Here is a 26,119-nt window from a genome sequence, read left to right as displayed (position 1 = left end):
GTTATAGGTTTTTCCCGGTGACTGGCTGCTTATGCGTGTGAGTGGATGTGCCGCATTGTTGCGTGGATTACAGTTATTGGCTCCGCCCCTGCCACAACGTTTCCTCGGCCCCGATCCACCTTTTGATCCGCAGGTAAATTTCACATCGTAGGAAAACATAGCCATTAATATCTTCATATAAAAAAAGTTTAGGGAATATGTAGTAATAAAAAGAAAATTTCCAAAAATATTTGTACATTTTTTAGGTATGGAGCGCGTATTTGGGTGCTATGGTAAGGTTTCTGCGGCAACCCGCATTGCAGGTGGAGAGTTGGGGCCGCGGATGGCGAGCTCCCCTCCTTCAAGCCCACGGAGACTTGCGAGTCCCTGCTGCTCTTCACTTACTCTCAATGTGGTCGCACTTGGGTGAGTCTCGTGCTTGCGGTTGGCGGTATTCTACTTTTATAAAGAGGACAGTATATCTACTGGGAATTACATTTATTATTTGAATCTATTCTCTGGTATGTGGAGTCCGTCAGAATAGACCTTTACAGGTTGCAGTAACACCTGTGCCCATTTAATACTGATCTCTGTAAAAACAATATACGTCTGATTTGTTTGACAACGATTATATTCATACTAAAATTTGTTCTGCTAGTTTACTCGCAAATAGTGGGTGTTTTCACAGTGCTCTGTCACTCAAAGTGTGGCAATCCACGCAACAGATAGAAAAAAAGACCTATTTACGTTAACATATTAGAGAAGGGAATGTAGAAACATAGGCACCAAATGAAATAGTGATGATGAAGATGTAAATATATTAACAATGTTTTCAGTTTGTCCAAATTTTGGTAGACATGGACCAGATTCAACCCCCTATGGACCTGTTAATATAAATATATTTTAACAGAGATGAAGAACATTTTAGAGAAGGTAAAAGTATAGGCTTCTACAGGGCTTAAAACCTGTCATTCGCTGGTTTAAGTGGCCACTTTACTCACTGTGTAACATTCACCATTCTGCCTATATTTCAACATCTACATTCCTTCAATTCTTCCATCAGTTAATGTTTGTGAAGTTAAAGAACTGAAACCTTTATTGATACAGGTGAAATTCATTAGATTGAATTATTTCACCTACATAATAGCCAATGCCTGAAAATATTTTTCAATTTTTATATTTCTTGGACCAGGTGGAGGTGAATCAACAATGTTTTGAGTTTGTCCAAATTTTTGTAGACAAGGACTGGACTCAAATATAGGCTGAAAGGTGAATTTTACGCAGTGTGTAAAGTGGCCACTTAAACCAACCAATGACGGGTCATTGGTTGGTTTAATTGTAAAAGCCTATACTTCTATATTCTCTTCTCTAAAATGTTCTTCATGTCTGTTGAAATATGTTAATGTTAACAGGTCCCTATGGGGTTGAATGGAGTCCAGGTCTCCCAAAATTTAGACAAACGCAAAACATTTTTAATATATTAACATCTTCATCAACACACTATTCTCTTTCCGCACCTAATGGTGCATAGAGCACTGCATTAGTTTAGAAATCTTAGCGTATCTTGATAATTTTTGTTTTGTGAAAGTAAGATGATTAGTCTTACATTTCAGGTGCCAGTCCAGGGACTATGAAATATTCTAGTGTAAAAACACCTTTCTTTAAATAAACGTTTTATGTCAACCATATCGGGAATCGAATCCGAGACCTCTTGATGAAGAGATGAAGAACATTTCATAGAAGGTTATATAGAAGTCTAGGCATCTACAGGGCTTATGACCTGTTATTGAAAGGATAAAGATGTTCAAATATGGGCAGAATGGTGAATGTTACACAGTGTGTAAAGTGGCCACAAAAATTGAAGGGATAAAGATGTTCAAATGTGGGTAGAATGGTGAATGTTACACAGTGTGTAAAGTGGCCACTTAAACCAGCCAATGACAGGTCATAAGCCTGTAGATGCCTAGACTTCTATATTACCTTCTCTGAAATGTTCTTAATCTCTGTTGTAATATGTTAATACTACACTCAAATGTTTTATTTATGGTTCTTTCATACTTGTTATAATATGTCTTGACCTGAACATCACTTATTTACTTGTTATTTGGTCGGTTTAAAGATATTGGTCGACTAATTATACGTACTCTATACAAAAAAGTTTTAAATAAATAGATATTTCTACAATTTTCTACTGTACCTGGAAGTTTTGCTTTAAGTTATTTACTCTATCACGACCAGGTGATCAGAAGCTTGTGCTGGCTGGGGAGATGGTCGGACCACTCCTTGAAGTGACATTAGTGGCCGAGCTGCGGAGGGCGGCACTCGGTGCTCTAGTGGAGCTGATGGCCAGAGAGCGAGCTGCTGCAGGACACGCTCGGCGCCTCGAAGCCGCCCTTGTAGACCGACTCGACACCTTACTGAGTGATAATAAGGCTGACGATGAGTACAGGAGGCTCTTCAACACCATGTAAGTACACAGACAAATAGAAGCTCGAAGGTCATATCGTGGCGTAATTACTACTACTAGGTAACTTCAAAATCACAATTTTTTAGTCAACCATCCTATAGTTCCTATATACACCCATGGATAAAAAAGTTCGCACTTGTAATAAAATTCTTAATTTAAAATAATAAATATTCTCAATTGCTTGGATTTTTTTTAAAAATATATTTTTGTAGATTTGATGAATAAGTAATGTTTCCAAGTAAAATATAAAAATAAAAGCTTAATATATATTTATAAATAGGGTTTTTTCCAGGTAGCAGCTCCGTTACCATTGTTCTTGTACCCGACATAATTGATTTATGGCACTGTGTCTTTATTGGCAATCGCAAATAATTACATTTGGTTAATAGATTTGTGTGAAGGGTAAACAGACCAATATTTTAAATAAAATAATATAAAAATAAAAGTAATTTTTCGGGTTCGATAGTATTTTAATATTTTGTAATATCGCCTTTGCTCTTAATCACTAAAGAAATTCTGTTTGACATCGAAAAATATAAATTATTTATAATATCTAATGATATTTCATGTTCCCAAACATGGTTAATGATTTTAATCAATTCCTGGGTATTTTTGGCCCGTTTCTTCGCAATTTTTTGTTGCATTATTGCCCATAAATTTTCTATCGGGATTAGGTCCGGACTGTTTCCAGGCCAACTCAGTGATGCAACTCCAAAATACTCTTTGAATTCAGTTACCTGTAAGAAAGATATGATATTACAAACCAAGTTACAACAATTTAAACTTATAAAATAAAGTTATATACTCACAGATCGAGCTCGATGGCAAGGCGCAGAATCATCTTGGAATCTAGGATTTGAACTAAATTGTGTAATGTCTTCAACTGTAGGAAACAAATGATTTTCCAAAATAGTTTTGTATTGTATGGCATTCATAGTGCCTTGGACTATCTGTAGTGGACCCAAACCATGAGCTGTCATGCACCCCCATATCATGACATAGGATGAATACTTTACTGCGTGTAATACATTTAGGGTGAAATCTTTCGCTAGGTTTTCGCCGGACTATCGTCCTGCCATCTGGACCAAACACATTAAATTTAGATTCATCGGAAAAAATGACTTGTTTCCAATCGTCTATTGTCCAATTTTGGTGCATTTTGGCCCAATCTCGATGAGCCTTCTTCATTTTCTCCGATAAAAGGCTTTTTTTGCGGGACTTCTTGCTTGGAACCCCTGCTCCAATAATCTCCTGGAAACCGTCCTCACCGAGAACGTGGTTTGGTACGTAGACTGGATCTCTCCGTGTATTTTTGCAGCAGTTAGAAAACGATTTTGGTTGATAAGCTTGACAACCAGCCGATCTTCTCTAGGAGTTGTCTTGCGCTGCCGACCACTTCCCTTTTTTCGCTCCAGAGACTTTCTCACAGAACACTCCGAGAAACCGATTCTACGAGAAATTTCACGATTTGACATATTTTCCTGAGACAGAGTAATAATTTTCGATTTTACCGCGATAGACATTTGACCCGAACTCTCCATATTTTCGCAGCGATGAAGACTGATGAAGCTTTTAAAAATGTAACTACTTTAAATGTGTAGCCAATATATTCCTTAAAAATAAACAAAAGCAATCGTTAAATAATAAAATCGTTTCTAAGAAATAGAGTCAGGTAAACTGGGAATTACGGATAGGGGGGTAAGTGCGAACTTTTTTTTGTCCATGTGTGTATAGTATAATATTTAAGTTTTCTGGATCCTCCATGAGTTGTGCGTTCAAATCATAATATTATCATGATTTGAATGCACCACTTGTCTATTTTTAGTATTTATGGAGGAGGATACAAAATGTGTTTTAGTGCTTAACATAAAAATTCTGATTTTGAATTGACTTATTTGTAGTAATTACCCCGGGATATTATTTCCTATTTAGGAAAAAAAGGTAAAAAAGTATTTTCATTTGTGAATTATTATGAAAATTAAGAGTGATATTTATTTATTTGATTTAATTGACACTTTATATACATATACAATATATATACATATAAGGGCGGGCATATTGCCTTAAGGCAATTTCTTCCTACCTACCCAAACCGTTCAGTTTGAGAAAATTATAAATACATGGACATATTGAATCTTACAATTTTATACAAAAACAAATATTAACAAAATAAAAATACATTAAAAAAAATTAACACTATACTATGAAGAGAGGAAAGGGGATGGGAAGGAAAGAAGAATGATAAAGAAACAATTTAAATATTTAGATAGTAATATTTGCGTCTCTAACATTATATTCAGGTACAGTGGGAAAATACCTTCATTAGAGTGTCAAAAAATGTGTCAATTTATTTAATATTAATAACCCTGAATGAATCACAATAATAAAAACGAAATTCGATATTGTGCTACTCATAAATAATGTGTAGAACATATTATACAGAACATTTTTATAGCTTAGAATTTTTAGCTCCTGTGAATCAGCAATCTGTATTAGGATATTAAATTAGGTTATGAGATCAAATTATTTAAATACTATTATAATATCATCATTGATCATCATCAATGCGATCATCAATGCGAAAATTGATACCTTGACTTAAATTTATTATAGATTTGTAAAAATACTAATTGCCTTAAATATTACATAAATATCTACTATTCGATATTGCTTTATGGATTTAAATGTTGGTTTTATATGCCTACACTTAATTTTCACTATTTACATACTCTTTTCCAGCAATATTTTATAAATTTAGCTGGACATTTATTTAGCTCAAAAAACTTTACTAAAATGTTCATAATATACATTTACCAAAATTTCACATCGGATTTATATAATTTTAAAATTATATTATTATTAAAAAAATAATATTTTATATTTTCCTCTATGCTTACTGACCGATTTCTGAATTCTTTGTTAAATAGCTATGTATCAACAATGACAACATAATGTATTATGTGCTTAAAATATGAATACTTTTAAACAGTTAACAAAAAAGTTAATTCTTTATAAAATTATTATCTACTTTCATCGAGGGTTTGTATATAGTTTAAATTATTTGTGTTATAAAAATATGCATTTTACTGGATTCATAAAAAATATTGCTTCGATATATTTGATGTTATAAAATACAAATCAGCATGTTGTGTCCAGTAAAAACATGCCGAATGTTTTTTATTCTTATCTAAAGAAAACAAATATAGTTGCCATTTATCAACAAGTACCTCGTTGATGAATGTTGGGGTTTGTAACGGCTATATTGTATGAATCATTGTTTATAAAAGTTTAATATTACATGCTATCTGGAAATGTTTTCTTCAGGGAACATCTCAGTGCTGTGTGAGTATTTGAGAAGTCAACATCGAATTCATTTTATTACTGCATATATTGTACATTAACTTTTTATTTTGACCATTCTGTTTTTTTTTTCCAAATGATTAAAATGCTTGCGTAATATATAGTTTATTTTCATTCCATAAAATCATTTTATTTATAAAAATGTTTAACCAAAATTTAATTCATAGTGCTCAAAATGTTTTTTTACCGTCTTGGTGGGAATTAAGAAGGTATTATTTTTATGCATTTTTATTTTTTTGTTAAAATATTTATTAAAGTTTTTCAGATATTTCTGTCAGTTGATTTTTATTTTATTTTTGATTTATAAATATAAGGGCTTTGATTTAAAAAAAAACATTTTAATGTATTTATTTTTATCTAGACCTACATTTAAAAATAACTTATTTAGTTGTTCAATCGTCTATTTTAAAATTGACATTTAGTAACTTACATAATTGACTTGCGATTGCAGACTCGACAATGAGTATTCTTGTGGTATATTAGTTTCTATTACTATCGGGTTTATCGATCTTTAATATTATTATTAAATTTCTGGTTTACTTATTTGGTCATTATTCTCTTTCGCTATAAAATTTAGCTCTATGTTAATCATGCAATAATAACCGAATATTAATTAGGTTGATGGAGAGAGTCCAAGCAGAAGAAGGTGGTTGGCGGGAAGCTGGAGCCGCCTTCGTGGGATGTGTTACCCGACTCTTGGAACGTCTTTTGGACTACCGCGCTGTACTGCAAGGAGAGGAAAACCGAGACAAGAGAATGGCTTGCACAGTCAATCTGCTGGTAATGTTGCCATAACTTTAATCCATAATAAATAAATGAGGACCTTAGCATCAAAGTGGGACAATAGCCATTTTCATAATTTTTCAGTAAAGATGATTTTCTGTTTCGGATATATGAGAAACCAATATAAAAATTACCTTCACAAAATAAATGGATAAAAATTCATTTTGTGCACTTCAAACATCTAAGAAGAGCATTATTTAAATAAATAAAAAAACACATTTTTAAAATGTCTTTGTCGTTTTTGAAACCCATGCATGTAGTTGTCCGTTTTTGAAACCCATTGAACTGCAAGTGTCCGTTTTTAAAAGGATGTTTACTATGGTCAAGATTTATAAAACAGTAATGAAAGGGAAGTGTATAGAAATACATTTCATTTTATATTTCTACTATAGTACTAACACTCTCTCTAAACTCTAAAAGTGACAAAGACGCTCTCCGATCCTCTCCGAATCTCCTTTTGACAGTTCGAATCAACTGCCGACAGTTGATTCGAACTGTCTAAAGATGACAAATTAACAACCGACATGATACTTTAGGACTTATAATGCATTGAATGTCCATTTTTGACCCAAAGATGGTGAGTAAATGTCCGTTTTTTATATTTAATACCTAAATTTTCACTCCAAATGACCGTTTTTGCTATGTATCTTTAGTTTTCTGTTAAGAATAGCGTTCAAACCCATTTTGAATCAAAAAACCCATTTTGAAAAAATTGAGATTTTGATACCTTCTCGACATTGATACAGTCCTCAAATATATATCAACAGAAACACTGATTTTTTAAAAAGAAACAATTGGAAAAGTAACTTTTTACAGGATTTATGGCTGGTTTAATGTTAACTATTTATCGTATTAAAAATCCACGAGTCAACCAATCAAAAAACCCATTTTGAAAAAATGGTTATTATCCGACTTTGTTACTAGGGTCCTCAACAGAACCATAGATTTTTTTTAAAAGAAAGAATTAGAAAAGTAACTGTATACAGGATTTATGGCTGGTTTAATGTTAACTATTTATTGTATTAAAAATTCACAAGTCAAATCCAATATAATGACTACAAATATTTTTTAATAAATCATGTTTATTTTTATTGTAATACAAAATAAGCATTTCATGAAAGTTCAGTTAGTAATAATGATAAAAAAGTTATAAATTTATATTTACTTTTGTAATTTACAAATAAATCATTAAAATATCTAGCTATTGGAAAAGAAAATATTTCCCATGATTTTTTTTATCCCAATTACAGAATTTCTACAAGAATGAGATAGATCGAAAAGAGCTCTATCTGCGTTATATTTACCGCCTGCACGACCTTCATTTGGCTGCTGAAAACTTTACAGAAGCGGGTTATACAATGAAAGTATGTTATTGTTTTATTTACTATTTGTTATTTTTATTTATTTAAATTTTATATTTTCCGTTAATAACTTCAATAATTTATATATTTTAACCATACCGGGCCCTGATTACAATGGGAAGTTATCATTTATCTTCAATTTTATCTACAAAGTAAAATTAAGTTTTCTGTATAAAAAGCAGAATATGCATACATTTTTTTCTCCTAAACATGTTCAATTATAGGTTACCGACGAAGATACTTTAAATGTTCATGCAAACATACTCATCTTCGTGCACACACATCGGTTTTTCTTTATAGATAGTCGAAGATAACTCTTTATTTTGTTAACTTCCCATTGTAATCGGGGCCCAAAACACAATATCTTTGTTATTATGAAAGCATGAAAGTTAAGCGTACATATTATACTATGTGAACTAAATGTTTCTAGCTGTATGCTGATATGCTCAGTTGGGACAGTGATAGTACTGTTGCTGATCCAAATAACCCCAATATTCCGGAGTGGGAACGAAAAGAGATGCTTTATCATAAGATTTTACAGTATTTTGACAGAGGAAAGGTAATAAACAGTTTTTATTAATGTATAAATATTATTTTTTCATATGGTGCTGTTTGTTTCTGATAAAATATTTATTCTTTTTTAAGTGCTGGGAAGCTGGAATTCCTCTTTGCAAGGAACTAGCAGATCTTTACGAAACCAGACTTTACGATTATGGAAAGCTCGCTCACGTGTTGCGTACTCGTGCAAGATTTCATGAAAATATTCTCACTCAATTACGCCCTGATCCAGAATATTTCCGAGTCGGGTACTATGGGCAAGGATTTCCACTGTTTGTCAGAGTAAGTAGTAATATTAATATATTTGCTTCATATTATCTTTAACCTTAAAATTGAATTTTATTTACATCATCATAATCATTTCCCTATCTATTAACAGTATTGTTAACAGTTTTATTAACAGTATCTATTATAATATTTCAGAACAAGCAATTTGTGTATCGGGGACTAGAATACGAGAGGATTGGAGCATTCACAACGCGACTGCAAGCTGAATTTCCAGCCGCTCAGATACTCATGAAAAATTCTCCACCTGATGATAATCTTCTTAATTCAGAGGGGCAATGTATGATCATCATTTTCTCTTTTCTCTTGATAAAATAACAACATTCATCTGAAATCAATAAATAAATATTGACATTTAAAAAAAAAAAAATTTTTAAATACTTGCCGGTCTTAGTACGGGGTACTAACCCTAGTTAGGCTGTTTATGTATGTTTGTACTCTTTACCTGTATTTATATACGATTATCTGTTATATTTTTGTAAACTGTTTTGTAAACAAATAAATAAATATATGATTTGGTTATATGAGGGGGTTAAAAGAAAATTTGTCATGTTTAATGTGCACATTGAACTCAAAATTAATAGTCTTTTCGGTACTGGTTTTGCTGGCCGTTCCAAAAACAATGATCATGGATAGTGGCATTCGTTCTGCCAACCACTCATCTACTCCCCACTGCTTGTGCACACGAGGCATCAGCGTCAATGGCTGCCATTAATGAAGCTGGGTTTGAATTGGTTGAATGATGATTCACTTAATCTAGCCCCCCAGTGACTACCGGCTATTCCCAAAACTCAAGGAACGGAATTTTGTGGAGTGAAGTGGAAAGAAATTTTCATACGACAAGGTTGTGAGCTGTGTAGATGAGTGGTTGACAGGGGCCAGACAAATGTTTTGCCAGGAAGCTATTAAAATGTTGAAGCATCGCTGGAAGAAGTGCATACAAGTCCAGGGAGATTACATAAAAAATAAGGTACAATAACCTTTCTCATCTACTTTGAAATAGGTCAGGGGTGGAGTATATCGATCAACCTTCGTATACACGCTATAGTTTATATTTGAAATAATCTCAGTCATTCTTTTATTTATAGACATTGTTATGTTTTATGCAGTTATCCAAATATGCAATGTGCGTGGAGTAGCTGCTACCGGGGCCGGTGGATTGGGGCCATCAGCTCCCGAAGTATTGTGTCGCCATTATCAAGCTCACCATCTCCGCACATTTCACTGCGATCGACCAAAGCACAAAGGACCTGTAGATAAAGACAATGAATTCAAGGTATGCACGTTTCTTTCTCATTGAAAACTTTAGTTTTAGTAAAGTTTTGTTTATGCACTATGATGCATTGATTTTACCAAAGTATAGTAAAATAATTTATCTGTCCAGTTAGTGTGAATTACTGGCATTTAAAAAGAGTTTTCCTCTTAAACCACAAAAAATATTTTTTAACTGTCAGGTTAAAAATATCTAAAATAAAATGCGTAATATCTAAATTCACAAAACAAGAAATAACTTTAATAATTGCAGATTGTAAATACCACTGGTATAATGGATAATATTTGAGACGTGTTGTCATCCCTTGGGTGCATTTTCCAACATGGTTATTTACGACTAAAAGAAAATTGTCTCAAAATTGCAATATTTGTAAATCTTAAGTATGCAAATATTTTTTAATTTTTATTTGAATATGTCCATAGTAATAATTTTGCAAAAAGTGGTGATACATAATTTTTATTGTTATAGAGCTTATGGATCGAACGCTCAACGCTTGTTATAGAGAATGAACTTCCTGGTATATTGAGGTGGTCAGAAGTAATCCAGCGATCAATGGAAGAAATTGCACCGATTCAGGTAAATCAAAAATCTACCTAGTGAAGGAATCACACAATTTCCTATATTAATTTACGGTATTTTATTTTCATGCCTAGAAAACATCTCTAAACTACAAAAAATATTAACCCGCATTAAATCACAGAGTGTTTAATTGATTTTTTTTGCATGCGTTTTTTCATTGGATGATACTAAAACAATCATCATGATCATCATTCCTTTTCTGCACCTGATAGTGCATAGGCATTGGTACACTAATCGCAGTCTATCTTGATTATTTCCGAATTATTCTGTTATTCTGTTATTCTATTATTCTGATTATTTATTTCATGAAGGTAAGATGATCAGTCTAACGCTTCAGGTACCAGTCCAGGGAGTGTGAAATATTCTGGGGTGAAAATATCCTTTTAAATAAATATTTCATATCAACATTGTCGGGAATCGAACCTGAGACCTCTCGCATGGTAGGCAAAAGCGCTAACCATTTCACCACGTGGCCGACATATTATATAAAATAATAATAAAAATTGTAACAAAAATATAAATTACAAAACAAAAAAAATAACAATAATACAACAAATAAAACACACCAAATTTTGCAATAAAAAATGTTTTTATTTTTCCATTATTATACATTTACATAAAATAAATTAAAAACCCCTCAAACTACAAAAATATTTGAAAAAAAGAACTTATTTGCTATTATAATATTGAGGTTTGTAAAGGAGTAGTAATTTTCACAACCAAACGGGTGAAAGCTCCATGCCAAACTGATCCCCTGGAGTACATTTTTGGAATTTGCCTTCAAATTGGCCAAAACTACTAAAAATGACAAAATATGTACCGACAGTGATTAGTTACATCAAATGCATTCTAACATAAGAAATATTTGAATTATTTTACACCTGTACAAATTTGTATAGTCACGCAACATAAAATAAAAAATAATATACATATTATAATATGCACGTTCATACTGAACAAATATGTAATATTATATCTATACATATTTTTATTTTCAAATGTATATTGCTTTTATGTAATGCATAAGGTTTATTTTATACATCTAAATAGTATTGAGTGTTAAAAAAATGTTATGTCGGACTATCCAATTTCCTCCATGGAGTGGTCATATTACTAGAAATGTAAATACAAACTGTTTTCGTTCCAGTACGCCTGTGAAACTATGGAGAGTGTTGAAAAGGAGTTAAGGCAACTAGTAGCTCTCTACACCGCAGAACCAACTCGCAATATTAATCCCTTCTCAATGCGATTGCAGGTAAATATTGCCACTTGTCATTATTTTTCATGTAATGATACTTTTTTTGTTTAAGTGCTTATTTGATTCGATGAATTTGCAAAAAAATATTGTTATTTTACATTCAAATGTGTGAAGATCAACCGTGTAATGAAGAAGTGGGAAAGTCACATTTATCAACATAAAGGGAATGTTTAGACAAGGGTTTAAATATTTATAATATATAAATAAATAACCTTCAGAATATTTTGATATGTGAGACTTGAGCATCTCTCTATTTATAAGGAGGATATACGTATGAATTAAAACATGTGGCTATTTTACTTGGATGTGTATTTTGTTATAAATAATGTTATCAGATATTATCATAAAAAAATAGTGACCTTTTCTACAATTATAACTGAATTTTAATTGCTTTTGACATTTATATAACTAATATACCTAGATGACATTTTATTTCATTACATTACCAGGGTATTATTGATGCAAATGTAATGGGTGGTCCAAGTAAGTACCAGGAAGCTTTTCTTTGTGAAGACTTCTTATCCAATTGGCCACGGCTAAGTGAAGAAGTTCAGCGTCTCAAGACACTCCTGGCTGCTCAGGCTCGGCTCCTGGAAGCTGCTCTGGCCCTTCACGGCCGCCTGGCACCCCCGAGTGTACAACCTCTACACAGGTACAATATTTTAACTTAAATTAATATTTATTTATGGCATTTCTGTCATTTACAATTGATAAGTTTATTAAAATAGGAATTAAGAATTTTTTAGAGGAGAATATGTATAAATACTTGTATTACAGGCGGCTATTTGAAAGATTTGGACAGCTGAAGCAATCCCTCGGACCTATAGCTAGAATAAAAAGGCAGCAATCGGAAAGTATTGTTAAGTGAGTATTTATTTATTTGGTTTATAAACAATGAAAACTAATACAGAATATACAAAAATATTCTAATAAAAAAGACTGTTTATTTTGCATCAATTACATGTGAACACTAATAAAATACATATTTAAATAAAATTGACAATGTAAATGATTAAAATTGAAATTAAATTATTGTAAGAATTAATTCATTAATATAAAATATATCTTATATATATCCACATGTAAACATTAATAAAATACGAATTCAAATAGAATTAACAATATAAATGATTGAAATTAAATTATATCAAAAATTCATTCAAGTATTCAAGTTCAAAAGTAATAAAAAACAATAAATAAAATGTGCATCGAAATAAAACTAGCAATAGAAGTTATCAAAATTAAATTAGTGTAAAAATGAATATATTAATATCAAAACGCATCTTGTATCTTAAACCTAAAAAATCCAGTGTCAAAAATTACAATCTCAACACCAATTTCTTATACATATTGCCAAAACATTGTAACCGATAAAAATAATATTTTATAGGAAAATATTTTGTCTTCTTAATTACTTATTAAGGAATATAATTTGATAACCAATTTTTTTTACGAATATTTATTTTATTGACATCAACTTTTACATACAAACTGATAAGACTTTAATAGTAAAGTATTAGGAATATGATTATGAAATATTTGTAGTCTTCCAAATTACCAATAATTAAGTTTAAACATCCACATTCTCCCAAATGTTTTCCCTCTCTGTTGCAATAAATTTAGATCATATTAACTAGGGAGTAAATCAAGCCTGTCTACAAACATTTGAGCCCACTCGAAACATTGTTATTAATAATTTGAACCGGGTTGTGGTCCCGTGGTAGTATTGTGGACTCACGGACCAAAGGTCTCAGGTTCAAATCCCACTCTAACACAACTCAATATTCATTTTTCCAGCACAAGTTATTTACGACTTTTAGGAAATGGTCTAAAAATTGAAATATTTGAGTAAATAATAAGAACTCTAGTATTTCTCTTTTTTTTTATTTTGATATATCTTATAGTCAGAAACCTGAGAACTCGTATAACCTTTAAAAAAAAAAAATTAAGCGCAAACAAACACAATAAAATATATTTTTTAATACCTATCTACTACATACCTGCAAAACATTTTTGATAGTGGCTAAGCAACTTATATTTGAACATAAATTAAGGTTGTGGGAAAATGGAAGTTCTATCTGATGACTCTCGAGATCTAAAAATGTAAAATTTCCATAATGCTTTAACCTATCTCCATATTTGTTATAATGTCAATTTTGTATAAATCATTTCAGCACCCCACTACCTCCCCTTCCTGTTGAAAGGAGATCTCAGAGTTTACAAGTGGATCAGACCAATATTACAAATTATGAAGATTCTCATCTTTATACTAAGCCAATAGTGAGTATTGTAATTCGCCAAAGCTATTTTTACCTTTATACTTTTACCTTATACCTTTTTATTGTCAATTTAGAGAGATTTACATCTTAAGAAACATGTTTTGGGTTGCATTGAATTACTTAAGTATCTACGTAGTAAAGTGAATTTAGTATTGAATTTGCATATTCATTCAGTAAGAGTAAGTAATAAGCGTTTAATTTGAAATATGCGCAGTACACAAATTATCAGTCTCGTGGTGTAATGGTCAGCGCGTTTGCCTACCATGCGACAGGTCTCGGGTTCGATTCCCAACATGGTTGATATGAAATATTGATTTAAAAGGGTGTTTTCACACTAGAATATTTCACAGTCCCTAGACTGGTACCTGAAGCGTAAGACTGATTATCTTACCTTCATGTAGCAAAAAATTATCAAGATACCCTGCGATTGGTGTACCAATTCAGTGCCCTATGCACTATTAGGTGCGGAAAGGGAATGATGATGATGATGAATTTCAAATATTGTGGCTTAATTTTGTATAAAATTTTAGAAATACATTTCCTTTTTTGAGGGTTTCTTAAATTGTATTTTATAACTGCTATTTTATTTAAACCCATAAGAATATTGTAACTTTATCATCCACTAACTATGTAACCACAGTTACTAAAGTATTCAATAAATACAGATGTATTTAATAGCTCTATATGCAACACGTAATAATATTGTATTTTTCTTTTATGTATACATACATATTTGTTGCATTTTATGATTCTGATCGGTATAATGTTATTGCAGTACTCATCTGAATCAACCGATGCAATATCGGCACCGTTTCGTCCACCCACAAGACACTCGAGGTAAATATGTACTTATTTTATTATAATTTCTGACTAAATTCAATAATACACAGTAAGTATATTAATAAAGTCATGTATGCATTAAATGTTAATGAATGTAAAAAATATAGTCATTTTAGTTCAGAAAACAAAGAAATCGCTTGGGCTTGATTGAAATCGACGCTGTGTTGAATTTGCAGACCTGTTAGTAAATATTTGTATGGGACCACTTACGGAGATTTCTGTCTACCGGTTTCGAGGCATATCAGTCTCTTTCTTAGGATACTAATTACACTAACATGCAAATGCCACTATGCACCATCATCAACGCATGTTGGTGTTAACTTCTAATAGCAGTCCTATCAGCATGCTGGTTTTGTGCAACTTCTATGGTAAAGGTACATAGTGGGTTTTGTAGTCAGAAAGTGGCTATGTACAAATATTAACTTACATTTATTATAATATTAATCTTATTATTTTTTTAATTCTACCAATCTATAAGACATATTTCAAATAAACCGATGTTTCTAAGAATATGTTTTTTTTTTTTTTAATTTTTGCGGCCCACGTAAACGTAAATCTTCGATATTTGGCCCATGTCAGTCTTTGAGTTTGACACACTTGATGTACATACATTTAAATATCGTACATGCAACTGTAATATTTCGTCGTAAATTTTTTTTTTTTTTTTTTTGGTGTATTGGTGGTTATCCATTGTCTAACCAAACTAATCTAATCTAACTAAAATGTCATGACCCAGAAAAATGGTTTGATTAATAATTTTCTAGTTAACTTATATGTTTTAGATTTTAATGGAGCGGAATGTCATGAGCCACAAAATCATTTAATGTACATATATCTAAAATTAAATATCATGTTTCATTCTATTATCTGTTCTATACTCTAGGATTTAGACCACATCAATGAATGTACTAATAGCTAATCTCGCTAAACGCTGAAAAATGTACCGTTCTTCACATAGGCAAAAACAACACTATGTATACTTATCTTTTAAGTGGTGTCCAACTCAAATCCGCAAAGCATTAAAAAGATCTCGGCATAATCATATCAATATATTTATAATAATAATGTTTGGATAATTTATATAGCGCCATTTTTGTGAAAATCACCTCAAGGGCGCATCACGTCTATTGCTAAAAAAGCCAAGTCAATAGTTTATTTGATTAAAAGGGCATTCCAAAATATTACTCCAAAGATATTTCTTAAAATATACAAGACCTATGTAAGACCTTTATTGAAATATGGATATCAAGTATGGAGTCCTTACTTCACTAAAGACATCAAGCTATTGGAAAAGGTCCAAAGATGTGTTGCAAAAATCCCCAAATTACTCAAAACCATGCCTTATCACGGTAGATTAAAAGCACTAGGTCTTGCATCATTGGAATAACAACGGAAGAGAGGGGACTTGATTGAAACTTATAAGATACTCAATAATTGCTATGACTGACCCCTGCTTGAGATGTATCAATTAAATCCCAATGCAAATTTACAGGGTCATAACTGGAAGCTCTATCGTCCCCAATTCCACCAAAATCCCAAGAAAAACTGCCTTTCTAGCAGGGTAGTTTCAGCCTGGAATAAATTACCATAGTTGTCCAGTCCATTTCGGTCAACCAGTTCAAAAACCGTTTGGATGCTTTTTTTAAGGAAGAAGAACGCAGACAAACAGCAGTACACAAAATATAGGCACATCAGCAAAGGCTGCCTGCCTATAACAAATAATAATAATTATTAATTGACTCGAGATTATAGGGGCATTTTAATTGAATATTATTCATGAAGTAATTAGTTTTTTTTCGCTCTCATGTAAAATTTAGAATTTGTGGCTTACGACATATTACGGTTGCAGAGATAACTGGTAACTGCATGGACTTTTTTTCTTTGAATGTATCATCAATAATAAAAACAAATATTCAATGAATTATTAGAAGATTTAACAATATAGATGGTCTTTCTTACTTTCAGAGAATTGGATAATCCTGTTTGCTCTACACCCCCCTCAGAAGTTGATAGTCCAGCCCCTCCCTTACCCCCACGTCTCACAGGTATGTTCTTTTATACCTGAAATAATAGTTGCGTGGTGTCAACAATCACTTCATTACATAGTAAATGTAATGAATGTAAATCTAAAGATTATGTTTCTAGGATTCACATTTATTTCTGATGATTTTATAGTAGTATAAACCTCAATGTTTTTATTTTATAGGTTCTGATAAGCGAGCCTCATTAGAAAATCCACCTAATATACCGAAGAGGACTCACGCTCACAAGCCATCTGGTCCCGAAGAACCTCACCCGGCGTCCAGCACTCCCGACCTACGTGATTCCGGAATCTACACAACCAGTCTAAGCGAGCTAGCAGGAGCACTCACCAACTTGTCCTATGAAGAGTTTATCCCCCATTACAACTCCGAATCTCGCGACTTTAACGCTACGGAGTGTAAATATGTCGCTGCAATGAATTCCACCTTTAAACTGGAGCAATTTATGAACATTGTTCCCGATGCCGATCTAGACACCGATGATGGCCCGCCTCCCATTCCACCAAAAATAGGAACCATGGACAAATCTGATTCCATTATTTCTCACCACGATATGTACTAAACTTAAGGGCGTATTTTTATTTTATTTTATTCTTTTGATTTTCTAATAGTTGGTGTTAGGAATTGCTATAAGTACTACATATTTACAGTACATTCCCGTTTATAAATATATAAAATTACAACTTATAAATTTGATGAACTATAATAATATTGATCTGATTTGAGCATTTGATGAAATCGTATTTATTTGAATATTATTGTGAAAACATATTCCATCATGCACCCCATCCTTAAATGTAGAGATTTAACTAGATTGTAATTAACACTAGGATGAAAACTATTTTCCAGTGATGAATATAATATCATGTATGTTTGTGTTCGTATTGTGCAATATTACCTACATGCTCTCAGTAATTACTATGCTTTATAACTTAATGTTATGCTGTTAGAACTTTTCCCGATTTACATTATTTATTGATATAAAAAAATATGCACATGTTTTAATCCACTGTATCTTTTCATGCATAGGTTTTTTTTAACAACTTCTCAACATATATTTTATAATGATTAAATTTTTTTAAATATTCATTTGCACATAAAATTTTATTATATTGACAAGCTTTTGCAGAATATAAAATAAGGATATTAGTCAAATATTAAACTGTTATTTATGCGTAATTAAGTATCATAAAAATTGTTTTATTGAACAATTTTAGTATAGGGTACATTAGACTGATTTAATTTCAATGACTTCCATGTAATTTTACTACAATCTAACCATTGAATATTGTAACATTTGAGATATACATTTTATTACATATTGTATTCAATCTTACAAAAATGTATTGCTAAAAAGACCTCTAATATTTTACAATATATTAAAATTACTCCTCCCCTATCCATAATTCATCACATGCTCTTGAAGTTTTTTAATACATCAGTCCATTTTTTAATTTCTGTAACATTTATTTTAGATCCTTAATGTTTTTTTTTATTAAAATAACTTGAATATATTTCCTTTGAATCAAATCTATAATTTAAATCTAGTTGTTTATAGTTTGAGAAGGGGGAGGGGTGAAAAGCCAAAAAGTAATAATTGACAACTGTTTTGCAATACGGGCAAGAATCCAAATTGTCTGTTTTCCGATGAATATGTTTTTCAATATTATTACAATGCCTAACTTGTTCATATCGATTTGTATCGCCAACCAACAGAGTTGGAATGGAAAATACATAAGAAATTTTCTTTAAAATTAAATTAATAACTAGAATCTTGTTTATTTTTGAAGAAAATTTTGGAATTTGTGTATCCGGAAGCAAATATATATTAGGTAATGTGATAATTTTCCATAGACAACTATATAAGTATTTCTGAATCAATTTCGATGTTCTAAATAAAATTAAACACTCCATTTTCATATTTAAAAACATTTATATTGAATGAATGAATGTTTTGTCCTCGTTTTTTCAAATGCACAAAATTTTTTATTTTTTTTAAATATAACAATAAAATATACAAATGTAGTTACGGTAAAAAGAATCAAGAATCAACATTTAAGGTCTACTTCAAATGTTATTTCTACGGAATGATCCTTATTGCAAAATAGGCCCCACTTATTACTGTATTACTTTCATGTAAACTGTTTTTTTAAAGCTTGTTGATGGAACTGGTCTTTTTAGTGTAATAATTGTGGTTACTTTTTTTAAAATTTCAATTAAATGTACATATTTTTTTTAACTATTTAAGATAGTGAATGCTGAGTGCATGAGTTTGTGGGAGTGGGTTAGTGATTTTCTAAATATTTAGGGGGTGGTGTGTTAATAATAAAATAAACATTACAAATTATGAAAAGTATAAAATTAAAACGCTCTTTAACTACTTCCAAAATAAATATAAATTGTGATTTATTTAATGACAATGGAGGCAGAAAATAAAATCAATAAAAAAATACATATTTGAAATGAAAATTATTAAAAATTCACTCGGTGATTTAAAATCTTCTAACTTTGTTTGGCTTATCCATCGCCCAAAATCATGATAACATATATTTACATGTTTATATTTACAATAATTATTTTTGGATGAGCATTACAAATAATAACAGACACCTTTTGCACATTATTACGCTACCAATGCCCTACTTATTGGCTACTTGTCAAATAATGTATAAAAAGATCAACAAATTAATATTTTTTAAATGTTTGAATAAATAACATTCAACAAAGTTATTCATTTTTTGTCAAATTGCCTTGTGAACTTCCATTTCATTACAATAAACCACCGATTGATCCACGATCTCTCATCTGCACCTAATAGTTCATAGAGCGCTGCATCGGTACACAAATCGCAACGTATTGTGATATTTTGTTGTTACATGAAAGCAGAATAATCAGTCTTACGCTTTAGGTGCCAGTTCAGGGACTATATAATACTCCCTTTTGAATAAATATATCTGGGGCTTGGATTGATAAAGGCCAATTTCATAAATGGTAATTATTATTTAGCCACATGTAGTGTTTTACTGAACTGTTTGACGTCTTTAATAACACATATTAATTAAAAACATTACAACACATGTGTATGTGTGGATAAAATAGTTAAATATACAAGTTCTTCTATAAAATATACAATTGACATCGACCCTCTACAAAATGGTGGCAAAAAAAAAACTGACGTTGGCCCTTCTAGACCCGAGCCACAGATATATCATGCCTGTCCCATTGGGGGTCGAACCCGATACCTCATGCACGGTATGCAAACACGCTAGCCATTAGGCCACGAGGTGGACACGTGTGCTCATTAAATAATTTATGATGAATAATGGTACTACTTTTCATAGTTTTTCAATAAATAAAATGGATTTGGATTAGGTTATCCTTAATACATATTTACGTTAAGAATTACAGATTTGTAAGGACTTGTATTCGCCTAAGTATTAAAGTGTATGTATGTCTGTAAAATTATTTCTGATTAACAGCGAGACCCACTATTAAAGGTTTATAATTATTTAAATTGTAGAGAAAATATAAAACCTTGTAGGGATTCAATGAATAACTCTAGGGATACTTAATTTACAGTGTCCTTGGAAAATTAGTTATTTCCTTCGTCATTCTCCCTAATTAAAAAAAAAAATGTTTGTGAAATTGATATATAAGGATCATAAGAACCAAAGTTTTTGATCTAATGAAATACATTTTTCATTTATTTCTATATTTTTTGATAATTCAAACAAATTTTCTACCAAAATTGAAGCAAGTTAAAATAAAATTACCAGTGTTATAAAAATAAAATTGTTTAATCAACCCTCTGCCACTGAGGTGACTTTAAAAGTTATATGTATTTATTATTAAGTTGAGTGTTTTTATAAATATTATGCTTTAACAATTATTGAAAGGGTCAAGTAAAACTCATTTATTAAAAAATATAGAATATTTAGTAAATAAAGAAAATTTGAGTAGAACCATTTTAAAAAAAATTTATAAGCATACGACAAAATATCAAAAAAATTCACGTTAATTTTCCTTTTTCATACTTATTTAAATACGGACTATTTAAAAAAAAAATCTTAGCAGTAGTTTTTTCCTAAATCGGTCTCAAACATCAGTCTTGTAATTTTCGCAAACTTGCGCTGTGCACTGTAGACAAATAGGTTTTGCGCAAAAACAACAAGAAAACCTGGTTTAATGCTTCAGTTTTCTTGGACAGAAGCAACATAATTTCCTTACAGCTGATGTGCCAAGGCTCTTTGATTTGGTTTCTTGATATTTGTAGGGTTTCGCTGGTTAAGGGTTGGAGCTCCTACCCCAGTTGGAGATTGACAGAAAACACGATGTTAGTGTTCCAAGGTGAATTTATTGCATGGTGAATAAATGTGCAATACATTTTACGGAACACACGAGATATAATGATAAATCATGAGATGTCAACATGGCAATTGTGCAAATGTTTTGCGGTGTCTGACAGACGTAACGTCAGCGGCAGAGGGTTAAACCAATTTAAAATGGCATTTATTTTTATAAATCGGATTCATGTTGAACCCTACAACATTAAACAGTATATATATATATATTTTTTTTTTTGAGTTAAGTAGAAAGTAAACCCTGAATGTATTCAGATTTTTCAATAAAGAATTAATTGGTTGTGAGCTGCCAAATATGTAATATGTATTTTGTTCTTATATAATATATTTTAAAGTACTGGTACATGTTTATTTTATTTTTAATTATAATTATCTCTAACAAATACATCATCATTCCCTTTCCGCACCTATCTTGATCATTTTTCTTACATGAAGGTAAGATGATCAGTCTTATACGCTTCAGGTGCCAGTGCAGGGACTATGAAATATTGACGTTTAAAACCACCTTACTGCATAATAATTATGCACTTATCTAAAATGCACAAAGTTTTTTCCACCAACACTAACTTGTTTGAATATATTAAAATTGCACATGGAATTTTACCATGATAACCCATTTATCCTGGTGTTTGGATTATAGTTATGTAATACAGAATAGTTGTTTGGTAATTATTAAATATTCACATAATAAACTAATTAGTTGTTATACCTAACCCCAGTATTCTTTTAAAAAATATGTATTGCTTGCTTTTAATTGTTTTAGAAGTAATAACACAGTTTTATTGTCATAAAAATATTATGCACAATTTTATTCTTACACATTTTTATTTAATATTATTACTAGTTTTAAATAACTCTATGTGCTTTTAAATGGAATTGTACTATTCAAATACCCGTGGAATTGCACATTTTTTTCACCCTACATAAACACTTTTACTGTTTATATTAATTTGATGAAATGATTGATTATGAAACAAGCTCTGTAATTATTCCAAACAATAAAACAACTTTGATAGTGTTTGATACAACCTATTCTTCGGTGGAGAAGGATATGTTTTAACAATAAGCTGTGAAAATTAACAGCATAATGAAATTACCTACTAATATATTTTTTAATAAAAATAAGTGCTGTATAATGGTCTCATTAGCAATTTAAATAGTAACAAATGGCCCCTAAAACTGAAATATTTTGGTAAATCATAAAAATTCATTTTTTTATGACTATATCATTTTTGATAATAATAAGAACTAATTTCTATTTAAAAAAACCAATTATGTCCACTAATCAAATAAATAATTCTTGTTGAAGAAAACAAAAATGATTAATACCCATTGTAAAATGTTTCCAACGGCTTGAATTTGTACATATATTTTTACAGATAGTAATTATTTGAACCAAAACATACAATCCTTCATACATAAATGAAATCTTATTGCGTAACTGATAATGCGCCGTAGGAATATTTTCTGTCATAATATTCATAAATTTTCTATTTTTGTACCAAGAAAATTTCAACGAATTTTAACTGTCAGAAATCTTTAAATTTTATAGGTGTCATCTATTAAATTAACATAATTGTCTTAGAAATACTATTCAGTTATTTTGAAAAACGTATTTTCTCAGTGTTAAGTCATGAAGTAAGAGTATTAGAATGGTCTATTGACTATTAAAATTTCTAATAAGATATTTTAAGAAAACCGTCTCATAAATTTAAAATGTCTTGATGATTTTAAATAAAAAATTATACCCACGGTGTATTTTTTCCACTATATCCTGTTTGTTTTATGCATTAGACATAAGATGATTATATTCATTTGTCACATGTTATTCTCTCAATGAACTTTTTATAATTGTTCTGCAATTATTTATACAGAATATTGAAATAGTTTGTTTCGGGATCAATGTATATGAATACCTAGTTATTGATAAGTGTTTCTACCATTATGTAGTAAATATTAGTGTTTAACCTATTTACGAAGAAAATAAACTTTCTTTCAAAAAGTATGACTTAGAAAAAATATCCGCAAATACTTTCAGGAATTTTTAGTTTCAGTGGTTATTCCTCCTAAAAAAATAAATCTGTATAAAATATCTAAGACTGACAAGAAAGTGACATTTTGTGGACACTTTTTCACAACTAAAATGTTTTGCACAAATTGATTTATCTGTAATAGTTTTTTTCCCAAAACCGTTGTATCAGTTAGAGATCAATAAGTTTTTTTCAAATGTACATTTTATGGGTGAGTTGGAGTAAGTGTAGAATTTTGTTTTGAAATCTTTTACAAATGTCTAAAAAAAATAACTACATACTTTTAAAACCCATGTTTTATCATCTTATGTCTAAATTTGATCAAACATGTGATTTTAACCAATTTTTCTAGATTGTTAAGTATGCACGTAAAAAAAAATATATCGCTTCATACCAGGCATTCTCCAATCTTGGCCCGTGGGCCACATGTGGCCACTTGTTTTGGGTGGCTCTTCCTAAGTCCTGAACTTTTTATTCATTTTGCATTTTATTACTGGTGAAACTAAAAACTTAATACACCAATATTGACCATGATCGATGTGAGAATCGGTATTGCGAATTCGTAACTCGCACTAACCACAGATTAAATAATAATATCCTAGTTGAAACAGATAGAAGGCATAATTTATGTCAAACTTAGCATGTGGCTTTACTGGCATACTGGCTTTAAATGAGACAACTTATATCAAAGATACTGCACAGCTTGCTATTTTCATCGGAGGTTCGGATGATCAAATTAATGTGACAGAAGAAATTTGGACCTTGTAGGTTTCAAAAAACAACCACCGGAAAAAATATTAAAAAAGCCGCTGTAAAATATGCTCAAAGAATTATGAGATTAATTTGAAAAATCTCATAGGCATTACAGATGGCGTCCTTTTGATAGTTGGAAAAAATGTCGGAGCTGTTAATTTAATTCTTGAACCCCTCAGAAAAAAGGTCAGTATTGACAAATGATAAAAAAAAACTTCAAATGGTATTGAAATGTTCATTTGCCATTGCTTTCTACACATCAAAAACCTATGTGCACAAGTATGTAGTGTCAATTGTCATTACAGCGGTAATTTCCATTTAAAAGTAACTATCGTAAAATGGAAGTGTCGAATCAGGTTGACTGATGTAAATTTAAAAAACCTATTGCGATGCGCGACGTTCAAATTATTGTTCGAAATAAAAAAATTTCAAACAATAAAAAGTTAAATATTTTGTTTAATTTTATAATAATAAAATCATATTATTATGACCAATAAAGAAACGCATTATTTTATTAGGCATACTGAGTGATCTCAGTTGGGCATCCCTGCTTTAGGCGTATACCTATAGTAAAATATTTGATTAAATAACAGTCTGTTTATTAAAAATTCAGGATAACAAATGGTAGACATAATATGCAATGTAACCATACTTATTTTAGTAAACAAGCAATTACTTTATGCGCCTATGAAAGTCTTCTAGTTTTACAGCGTCTTTTATTTTAACCTACTAATACTATATATATATAAAAATACTGCTCAACAAACTTTATACCCGTTTATAAAAAAAATAATACTACTGCCCCCAGACACATTTCCCCCGGCTCACCCTGAGGTAGGAAGGTTCAATCAAAATCAATCTACTTTTTGTAATTCAATGTTTTACTGTAATCTTTAAATATTTTAAAATCTTAAATATTTTGTAATGAATCAATGAATTTATTTTGTCTATTATGAAATTATCTTCATTAATAATGTGTACCATTTAAGAAAATGAATGTATTTAGAATAATATAACATACTGTGACTATTTTAAGGTAACTAACTCACTCTACTGCAAGATAAATAAATTATAAGCTAGTCATTTGTAAATTATATTTTTTTTCTTTACCCTTTTCCTCGACCCTAGAAATAATTGATGTTATTAAGTTCTGTCAGCCTCATGGTGTAATGGTCAGCGCGTTTGCCGGTCTCGGGTTCGATTCCCGACATGGTTGATATGAAATGTTTATTTAAAACTGTGTTTTTACACTAGAATATTTTATAGTATCTGAAGCGTAAGACTGATCAAAGCAATGACTCAATGCAGTGCCCTATGCACCATTAGGTGCGGAAAGAAAATGATGATGTTCTTTTTTGTACTTATTGTTACTAAAACAAATACATTATATCTACTTATTTCCTGAATAAATTCATATTTTACCATAGATCATCATCATCAAAGCCTAATACGCACCTGGTGGTGCATAGGGCACTGCATTGGAAAAGTACATTCATGACTATGTGTTACAGGATGGTAGGGAGATCTCAAGCATGGAGGCGAACACTCCAAACTAGTGTTTGGCGTGTTAGCGTAGTCGCAACGAAGCGGACTTTTCCCCATACGATTTCCTTTTCAGAAATTTTACTTGAGAGTACTCATCGAGTCTAAAACACTCGTCCAGGATTCTTGTTCTATTTCACACACATAACAGTATTCTCCATCCGACCTGACATTTAATTTGGCAGTCGCAATAAAATTCAATGTTGCCAAAATTTTAAAATTTAGGCCCTGATAACCCTAAAACTACATATGCGAGTGCGATATCCCTAAAGATATTGCGATCTTTCATACCCATATTTCATTTAGAATGCAGAACATACAGTACGAGTGCAACATAACAGGTAATATACCGAAATCACATTTACCCAC

At 30.9% G+C, this 26,119-nt stretch overlaps 1 protein-coding gene and 1 long non-coding RNA gene across 2 annotated transcripts in view; one reads left to right on the top strand and one right to left on the bottom strand.

The window, feature by feature from the left end:
• Positions 1 to 25,299, top strand: part of spg (dedicator of cytokinesis spg) — a 97,355-nt gene extending 72,056 nt beyond the window's left edge. The window contains exons 19-35 of the mRNA XM_088234159.1: positions 8 to 133; positions 246 to 405; positions 2,218 to 2,446; positions 6,424 to 6,586; positions 7,840 to 7,953; positions 8,381 to 8,509; positions 8,596 to 8,790; positions 8,932 to 9,073; positions 9,903 to 10,069; positions 10,535 to 10,642; positions 11,793 to 11,900; positions 12,353 to 12,555; positions 12,681 to 12,767; positions 14,078 to 14,183; positions 14,958 to 15,019; positions 16,988 to 17,067; positions 17,229 to 25,299. Of these exons, the coding sequence (XP_088090285.1) occupies positions 8 to 133; positions 246 to 405; positions 2,218 to 2,446; positions 6,424 to 6,586; positions 7,840 to 7,953; positions 8,381 to 8,509; positions 8,596 to 8,790; positions 8,932 to 9,073; positions 9,903 to 10,069; positions 10,535 to 10,642; positions 11,793 to 11,900; positions 12,353 to 12,555; positions 12,681 to 12,767; positions 14,078 to 14,183; positions 14,958 to 15,019; positions 16,988 to 17,067; positions 17,229 to 17,626 (2,577 nt within the window). The 3' untranslated portion in view covers positions 17,627 to 25,299. The remainder of the gene's footprint in view (positions 1 to 7; positions 134 to 245; positions 406 to 2,217; positions 2,447 to 6,423; positions 6,587 to 7,839; positions 7,954 to 8,380; positions 8,510 to 8,595; positions 8,791 to 8,931; positions 9,074 to 9,902; positions 10,070 to 10,534; positions 10,643 to 11,792; positions 11,901 to 12,352; positions 12,556 to 12,680; positions 12,768 to 14,077; positions 14,184 to 14,957; positions 15,020 to 16,987; positions 17,068 to 17,228) is intronic.
• LOC148276504 (uncharacterized) lies at positions 12,421 to 17,083 on the bottom strand. The gene is made up of 3 exons (XR_015823711.1): positions 16,982 to 17,083; positions 16,609 to 16,731; positions 12,421 to 12,547 (listed from the first exon to the last, which is right to left on the bottom strand). It is a non-coding gene; the product is annotated as an uncharacterized LOC148276504 (long non-coding RNA).
• Positions 25,300 to 26,119: the final 820 nt, after the last annotated feature.

Source organism: Micrasema longulum, unplaced genomic scaffold (genome assembly GCF_059751315.1).
Source record: "Micrasema longulum isolate JH-2025_06_02 unplaced genomic scaffold, ASM5975131v1 h1tg001208l, whole genome shotgun sequence".
Lineage (NCBI taxonomy): Eukaryota > Metazoa > Arthropoda > Insecta > Trichoptera > Brachycentridae > Micrasema > Micrasema longulum.
This window is presented reverse-complemented; position numbering and strand designations above follow the sequence as displayed.